At 22.6% G+C, this 10273-nt stretch overlaps 1 protein-coding gene across 1 annotated transcript in view; it reads right to left on the reverse strand.

Annotated features, from left to right (window-relative positions):
• LOC102676477 overlaps nucleotides 1-10273 on the reverse strand; it is an 84432-nt gene that overhangs the window by 27742 nt on the left and 46417 nt on the right. The window contains exon 2 of the mRNA XM_006620018.2: nucleotides 7222-7351. Within this exon, the coding sequence (XP_006620081.1) occupies nucleotides 7222-7351 (130 nt within the window). The remainder of the gene's footprint in view (nucleotides 1-7221; nucleotides 7352-10273) is intronic.

Genomic DNA, 10273 nt, shown 5'->3' on the forward strand with positions numbered 1-10273 from the left:
GTAAGGTGAGAATGATCGAATTTTTTTTTCTAGTTTAAATATATTTTAAAATAAAATTCAACAAAATTCTGTACGATCAAAGAGTTGAACAATGAGTTCGCAATATTTTAACCTAATTTCAGAAAATATACGAGATCTGTCCGTAAAATATTCAACTTTTCAAAGTGCTTTTTAAAATAATTCTTTCTAGATTCGTTATCAATTTCAATTTAATATTTTCTTTATTTTTAAAATGATTTCAATTTCGAATATAATAAACATATAAGGATTTTCTGTTTTATGATGATTGTTGACGTGTATTATAGCATCATGAATTTTTTTAAATAATGTGAAAGAAAAAGATTTTCTACGTATTTATCTTTTTTTCTGTTTAACATACAATTTCATGTTTCAACATACAAATATTATCATCAATATGCATAATTCTTTATTTCGTTATTTTACAATTGTTTTTTGTATTTATAAAATAGAGATCTCTAATAAAAATATTTTAAAAATTTAAATTATAATATTAAATCAGGCAATGATTGAAAAGCAGAATCGAAAAAAGTAGTATACTTGACCTCTTTGATCATTATCAAATACTAATGATCATGTAATATGTAAGATCAATAATAATACGTTTCACTGTTCATTAAATAATTGACGAATGATGATTTTTATTTTTGAAAAAAACATTTATTTAATTTTTCATAAAAATAGTATAATTCTATAGTTTTTATTACTTTTTTTTTCTTTGTTATAAATTATTTCAGTTTTGCTTTCATTTAAAATATGAAGAATAATTTTCTGAAAAAAGTAATAAACAATAAGATCGCCATAAAAATATGTATCCAAATCAACTTATGATTTAACACGACTTAATAAATGACATATATGTACATATATGATTCCCAAAAATATTCAAACAATAATGTATGTGCTATAATTTTTTTAGAAAAATAAATAGTTGACTTTAATATCTTCTTGATCTTATTTTAAACAATCCGAGATGTTAAAAATTATTTTCTTCTTAACAATATATTTTGTATTTATTTTATATTTTAAATTTTTTTTTTTTTTTGATCGAAAGAAATAAATTTGAATTTATTTCTCTAAAAATTAACAAAGATAAAAAGAATCTGTAAAAAAGTTATATATTTAACTAAGATGAAATACTTTTATTTTAATAAATACTTTTAATCACCATAATGAATTATGGTCAATCTATTACATAGATTGAAAATGAATAAAATAATAGAAACCTCTTATACGTATGTATAATATTATATTCTAATAACGTATTTTACATTATGTAATCGAGATTTTTGGCCATGAAATTATTTATATCTGTGATTTTCTGTAGGCGTTGTTTATCTATCACCGTGAAAGATCATCTGACTGACAAGGACTATATAGAATATTTTAAACAATCAAATTCACCCGAATGATACAAACAATATATTTCCTGAATGTAATGGAATTTTTCAGGATAATAATACTTCTATTCATACAACTGAAATTGTGCAATCTTGGTTTAAGGAGCATGAAAACGAAGTAAAACATCTTCCATAGCTAGCAAATCGCCAGACCATAATATCATCGAGTCATTATGGTCTATTTTGGAGAACAAAGTTAAGGGCAGATATCCTCCTCCGGCTTCGCTAAAAGAACTTGAAAAACTATTATATGAGAGAATAGTACAATATCTCATTAAATATCATTCAGTTCCGTATGATTCCATTCCGAGAAAAATTCAAGCTATACAATATAGAATAATGGCCTTATTATATAATAATAATATAATAATAAATTATAATAATATTAATAATTTAAAAAAACGAAATCCAAATTAAAGTATTTCCATCTTAATATTCAAGATTTATAAAATGAATCTTAAGCATCGAATTTAAATTTGTAAATATACTCTGTGCAATAAAATTATGAAATATATATATTATATAACATATAATTATATATAATATACTATATATATATTCTTGTTAGGATCCTCAATTTGTCGTTTATTAAATACGAATTTTTATAGATATCCATTGTACATATTGGAATCAATCATTAACGAAAAAAATCTCGATACAATATCCCAAAATTTGGGAAACGCGTGCTCGTACGCTCAGTCGTTTTATGTACACGTTCACGCGTTATCGTTCCGCCGGTTGATTTGGTCGGTTACCGAAAATTCGTACCGATATTTCTCTCATCGATGTGAACTCGATTTATCCGAATAAAAACCTGACCCATTCGCTTTTCGAATCTCGTTTTCGCTGCCTTAGCATCAATCTGTAAACGCTGTATGTCGCATTTTCGATAGCACGCTCAAATGATTCTATTCAGAGTGAACATCATGAAAATTGGCGAAAAGTTTTGTTAAATGGTATACGGGCAAATGATAATATTTGTTCTTGTTCCCATTTACGAGTTATTATTATTTTTCATTTTTGTTCTTAATCTTTTAATTTTACGAAGAAAAAAACGTGTTACATTGATTATTACTTGTTTTACGTATTACTTGTTGGATTATTTTGCATTATTTAATTTTGAAAAAGATATTCAGTGAGTGATATTATTCCTTTTTATTTTTCTATCTTGAAATATTTGTTTATAAATGAATGTTTTATTTACATATATATGAAATGATTGGTTTTTCTATATGAATTTCGTTGAATTATATTTAAATAAAGTAAAAATAAAGAATGATAATTTATTGTAATTAAAAACATTTATATATATGTATCTATTTTATTCTTATATAAATCGCTCAGAAAAGAAAATCAATTTCTTTTTCTTTATCAAAATATATTTTATTAACAAATAATGGAATTGATAAGTTTGATTTTTGATTGTGAAAGATATGTATATATATGATTCATAACTTAAACTGCTTTAAATTTTTGCATAAAATATACGTAATCTATAAAACTATCTATGATGAAAGGAAAGTGAAAAAAAAAGAGAAACAATTTAATTGAATTTGATATATATCGTTAGTAAAATTCCATTTCAAACGAAATATTATTTTTTATATAATTTTCTTCAACGATAATAATTTTTAAGGATTAATATTACTAAAAAAAAAAAAGTAATTTTATATTGAATTGTATATAATATTGTATAAAAAGTTGTAAAAGTTCTAAAAATATTCTAGCGTATTATATTTCTTTAAGTTCAAACTTTTTTTATGTGATTCTTCAAATTTCATAGTTGTACGATCGAGCAAAAGTTACAAGAGAAAAAGAACTATAAATTTTTCTTTCTTTTTCTCTATCTCTCTATCTCTCTCTCTTTCTTTCTGCTGCTGCTGCTGCTTCTCTTTTAATGAATAAATATAACGCTAGAAAGTTTCATGTCTGTCGCATATGATCGCAAAAAATATGCTTCTTTAGAAAAGTTTTAAAATCCACATGAAGTGGATAGGTATCTCATTCTCGAGAATTATGGTTTCCCACTAACTTGTTAGCCATTCTTTTACGGAGGATGAGTCACGTAACATAGAAACATACATATCCCTTTCGTTTTTGGACAAAGAGTAGAAAAAAAAAAATAAATAAATAAAATAAAAGTAGAAAAGCCAAATGGTTTAACGAGCTCTAACCTTTTGTACCTGTACTTATTCTCTACGTATATTAGTGGAAACTGCACCTGCACGAACCTTCTAACGAACGAAACCATATAATTTTATCCATCCGAATTAACTGCTCTTTTTACTAGGCAAAAAAAAAAAATTTGAAACGTATTCAGATCTTTTATTAGTGAAAAATAGTTACACAATGGACAAAATGGATGAAATATATTATGTTTTGTAAATTATCTTTTACAAATTTCTATTCCATTTTTAAACATAATGTTTCATTTAAAAAAATAATAATAAAATAATTAAAATAAAATTTTTAATTAAGATCAATGAAAGAACAACTTGTTAATATAGTTAATATTATATATATGTATATATAATAATTATAAATTTTATTATTAAAAAAATGGAAATTATTTTTAATAGTAATCAACAGAATTTTATGTTTCCAAATTAAAATCCAATTTTAAAATTCACAATTTATAACATATAAAATTATTGAATTTAAATTGTAAAAGAATATGATAAATTTTAAAAATATTATTTGAATTGTTTAAATATCAAACGATTGAAACTTTCAAATTATTAAGAAAAAATTAATAACTTCCTTTTGATGAAAGAAATTGAATATCTGTTAACTTAAGTTAATCAATTTCATGAGAAATTTACATGGTCGGTAAAATAATTAAAAGTAAAGAGAATTATTTGCAAATAAATATTCAAGATATAACAAAATTTTGATGACTTGAAATCGACGAAGGAAAAATTATTTATTAAAAAATTCATATTAATTTATTTTCTTTTTAATTTTTATCACTTGATATACAATGTCATAACTTTATAACTTCTATAAATAAATAGATTACATATTTCTAAAATTATCAAATTATCAAATAAATAAATAAAAATATTTTTTGTAAATATAAAAAGTTATTAATATAACGAATGTAAAAAGTTTAATATTAATATGTGTAGTTTATATAAATAGTAGATACAAATTAAAAAAGAAATAAAAAAAAAATTTGCTTTTCGTAAAGTTAAACACTGATCAAAATTTTCAAAAAATATCTCCAAGCATTGCACTGTTATTGAATTTTTATCAAAATATTTACCATTTATCGATGAATGTTTTTCAATTAAACGATCGTCAAAAAAAACCGATAAATAATTATTTGAATCCAAGTATCATGAATTTTGTTTACTTTTGTAAAAAATTAAATCGAAACATACTCTGTATAAAATTTAATATTTGAACTTTATTATTTATGAAAATCTAGATATCTCAAAAAAAAAAAAAACAACGAAATATGTCCATTTATCACAGAGCTATATATTTTATTTTAATGAACGATAATTTTATCTTTAATAATACATAATAATTACTAATTATAATATTTATATTTCTATAAATAGAAAATACTTGATATCTTCTAAATAAAATATTTCAAATTCCAAATATTTATCTAGAATTAATCTAATGAAACCTCCTCACAATACCGGAATTAAAAATTATTTCAAGGCAAAGGATTGATCATCAAACCTAAAAAAGATTAACTGGAAACTCTTAAGAGGCTATTTAAAACTCAAAAAAATCTCGAGTTGGCTGTTCCCTCGAACTTTTCAGTAAATTAGTAAACTAGTTTATTAGAATTCTGTTTCAATCTTTGAAACTCGTTTCTTGATTGATTTGATTCGGAAAAAAATAAACAAACAAGATCAATAAATTTGAATAGGTGTTTAAAAGTTCAGATTGCATTAAATTTCCTTCGATTTATCTAATTATTAGTGCGATCGAGGACTGAAGTGGCCACCATTCTTCAATCGAACAAATTTTAAGAAATGGATAAATAAAATTATTGTATGATCAAATTTGAACGATTAGTGAGTTTTTTTTTAAATAAAAAGTTACTCTCAATACAAACGAAAGAAGAAAATTTATATATAGAGATGATATATATAGATATAGAGATGAACAGAAAAATATAAATTCGATCGAAATATTCAATCATCATGGATACATGGATTTTTTACGCATGATAGTTACTTCAATTTTAACGAACATTTTCCACGATAGATTTTATATTTCTCGTTGCAATTCAGAATAAATAATATTTATATGAATATATATTAATGTTTTAAATTATTTTATAAAACAGAGAAAATTTTGGAATATTATTTTATGAAATAATTTTTTTTTAATGGAATAAATAAAGAATACGCGTAAAATAATATTAAAATTAAACTCTAATATTAAAATTAAACAATTTCTATCGTGCCCAGAAAAAAATTTCATTTTTGAATTCCTTACTTTGCTGATAAAAATTCTACGTATTTAATTGAACGAAATATTATATAATGAAAGAGATTTCAATAATGAAAAAGATTTAAATACGCCATTTTTTAACAGTTTTTAAAAGTCTAGAACAATAAGAAAAATAATTATGGACATAAATTATCCACGGAAAGTGCAAAAAATGTGTTTGTTCATCGAAAAATTAGATTATTAAATAATAATTAATAATTAATAATTAAATAATAATTAACTGAAATACAAAGTAGATAATATTTTCTTTATATCATGAATATATAATTCAATATCTTATGGAAATTTATAGTTTATACACATAAAATAAAATATAATAAAGATCATTTTTCAAGATATTAATATTTATTTTATATTAATATTAATATTTTTAGTTTTTTTTTAATTTAACAATATAGTAAATTTAATTTTACTATAAAACATAAAGTATCATTTTATGCTTGTTATCTAAAATTCGGAATATAAAAAATCATTTTAACATTCATTTTTATGTTTTCTTGTTCAAAGAGAAAATTTCAATTTTTCTTTCATATAAGAAATTTTAATAAAAATATTTTTATTTAATCTTTTATTATATGATTATTAAATAAAAAATACATGACGATATGTATATCCAATATATATTTATAAAAACAAAATTGTTTTTTGTTTTTTTATTTTTCATTTTTTGTTTCTAGTAATTATTTCAATAATTATATGAAAAGAAAAAGATTTTCGGTGATTTTTATAAATGTTATAAAAACTAAGATTTTGAACAACTTTTTTCTATATGTATAAAATTTGCTCCATAATTTTCAAAAAATGCTATTAATATATTATAATTTTGTTTATACTTCATGATAACATGTATGTAAGCACGTGACTGCCATTTATCTTCTGTTAATACAAATATATATCACGATGGTTGACACTTCAAATATAATGAATTGATATCATATGAATATCTATCCATCATATATATTATTTTATCTATTCATAAAGAGTTTGGAAATTCCATAGATCTATGATAATATAAAATATAAAATAATCGAACGATCGAAATCATAATAATCGATATTATAAAAATAAATACTAATTAAATAAATATAAAGCTAATATCATTATCATTGTAATTTTTGATTTCAAAGATTGTTTTATATTTCACTTTTGAAGGAATTATTTAAATACCAGATATTATTATATAGATATACCAGTATGAGGAAAAATTCAAAATATGATATTATAATATTATCGAAAAATTTCTAGAGGATATTTAAAAATCGGAGCTCTTTTGTAAACTTATAATTATTATTTACATAATACGAAAAAAGATAATTGAAAAACTTACGGGCATAGCTGTTGAAGTTCCTCCTTCTTCGTCACAAAGCTCAAGTCGTTGGTGTTGATTCTCTCGAAAGGCCTTCCGCATCTCACCAACCTTTCGTGTCCGCACTCTTGGCTCCGACAACTGCCAAGCACTGAAACGGAAACAGTGATAACGTAAAGTAAAGAAGAATGCGAACAAATCGGACAAACTAACGATAAGATGTTTCCAACATTGAACAATTAATAGCCTGAAGCAATCTGGATGTCATTTTAAAATATCCTCCAATGAGTTTACACTTCGGATACTATTTCATTTTAAGATTTATCGATTGTCAAGCGAATAGAAAAGCGGCACATTTGTTCGCTACATTAACTTCCGTTTAACCTTTTCACAGCTGGAGAAGCTGTGCAAAAGAAAATATTTTATGATTAACATGAATTTAACATTTGAGAAAATTGACATTATCAATATATAGATTGAAAAGTAGAAAGACTAATTTTTAATTAGTATATATAAGCAATTATTGATATATTAATTTTAATTCTTTAATTCAATCGAAAATTACTGAATTAATATTTAATTTCATTTAAAGTTCATGTATGAATCAGTCAAAAATAAAATTCTAAATATTGAGATTATTCTAAAGAAATATTTTAAATATATAATCAAATTCATAATAATAATAATAAGTTTATAAGTAGTCTTTTAATATTTTTCAATATTATGTTTTAGAAATATCTTATCATTATATCATTATTATCTTGATTACAAGATAAAAGATTAAAAAAATCGAAAATTGTTATTTTTAAATTTCTCTTTTGAAATTTTAAAATTTTTCGTCGAATATTTATTGTCAAAATTTGCATCGTTAAAAAAAATTATACAAGAAAATATATTTATTGGAAATTTTTATTGATAACTTATTTGTAAAATTTAGAAATATTGTAGAAGAAAACTTCACTGAAAAGTATGACACTTATAAATTTTAAAAAATCCAAACTCAATCACTATTTCCATCTTCTTTTTTCATTTTTCTGCAATTGTAAAAAATTTTTTTCACTATTATACACAATTTATTAAATTTACTTCAGTATGTTCCATAACATTTTGATTAAATATCTGTACTAAAGTTAACTCTAGTATATTTTAATTTTCCTGTTTTATAATATATTTCAAATAAAGTAAACAATTTTTGTTTCTTTATTCACAAATAAATATTATATAACAACATATCGAATTTCCACAAAGAGAATCTTCTCTTTATCAAGAACATAATTATCCACGTTGAATGATTTTTGTGTTAAAATGACAAAGAGTAATAAGTATAACGAGAAATGAATTAATAAAATTGTAACAGACGAAATAAAGAATGCAAAGAATTCTTGGAATAATTTCAATTTGGTCTCGAGTCACTTGATTTCTTCAATTATCGTATACTTGAAAAGTTATTTGTTGAAAGACAAAGTTACAAAAGAAAAATGATCTTGACCTCATTCAAATCCTTCTAAACAACAAGTTAATCATGTTGTCTTTGATCGAGCTAACTACGTGCCACGATTGCCAATTTAAACAAATTAATTTTTTACTTAAAACTCATCCAACGCGTTAATAATAGAAGTAATTGCTACGTCTTAGAATAAGATAAAACGTGACTAGATAATATATAATAGACTTCATTTTGTCAGTCACTTTAATTATTTACAGGTTCCATTTTATCAATTACTTTAATTTTATAATATTTATAAAAGGAATAATAATCTTATTATTAATATTTTCACATAAAATAAAACAAAATATTTGACATAAAAGAAAAGAATTAAATTTAAAATATGAATTTATATACATAATTTATATACAAAGAATTTAAACATACTTGTTCACATTTTATTTATAATATTTTATAAGTTGTATTATATAATATTCTGATAAATTAAAATTTTTTCTTTTGAATAAAAACTAAATAAATTTTTTTTCTATAAAATATATCGTATAAAATTCATGACAAGATATAAAAATTTTCTGTTTTATAAAGTATAACTATAAATATTTTCCTATATAAAATAAATTTGATATGACATGACATAATTTTTTATAGACTCTAATAATAATGTTACTTTACTTTAAAAATGATATCTAATATTAATTCTTACATAAATTCAAAAATAATCATCAATTTGAAAAAATTAGAAATTTTTTTTATAAAGAAATTAAAAATCAATATTCTTCGCATAATATATAATTGATGTATCCACTAAAATTTTATACAAGTCGTTTTTACATATCTAACAAATCTAATATATCTAAGTCTAAGAATTATAATTATAAATAGAAATTCTAATCATAAAAATTAATTATTAATTTATCGATTAACCAAAAAAAAAAAAAAAACACGAAAAATATTGATTCAATGAAACGTGAAACATGACGTCACGTTAGAAAACTAGGACGATAATAAATCCACGTTAATCTGTACACTGAGTCGTCGACTAACGGCATTGGTATGGATGTACCACTGCACAATGTCCGAGCAATGCTAGGTTGATCCACTTGAGCCTTGGCTTGTCTTTTTGCAAGGATTAAAGCGGATTGCGCGTGGCCAACACGGGCGCCCAGGGTAACGAGAGTTTAGCTAACATTGCACAGACCGGTCCCATACACATCTATCCAACTGCTTACATGTGTGTAACATACTCGTGAGAACATGCAACGCATTTGACGAGGGATCCTCTGACTTATCGTTGATATCGAGAGCAAAGGAAATCATTCGTACCTTGGCGATATATTTCGAAGGAACAACAAAAATTCGTAAAATGACTTTTATATAATATAAAAAAATTATTTGAACGTCAGTTTTAACAAAATTGAACGAGAACGTGTAAGTAAAATTAATCTTTTTATTTTCAAATTGGAAATATTTGAAGAAATCTTTTATAAGATTTTTCTATCTTTTTTTAAATTAAATATATACGAATTTAAAAGCTGTTTTTAGTTGAAGCTTTTAATAAAGACTAAATATTAAAGTGTGAACGATCTAATTTCGTTCAAGTTATAGTATGAAACATGAAAAAAAAAA

Source organism: Apis dorsata, unplaced genomic scaffold (assembly GCF_000469605.1).
Source record: "Apis dorsata unplaced genomic scaffold, Apis dorsata 1.3 scaffold_470, whole genome shotgun sequence".
In the NCBI taxonomy this organism is placed as follows: Eukaryota; Metazoa; Arthropoda; class Insecta; order Hymenoptera; family Apidae; genus Apis; species Apis dorsata.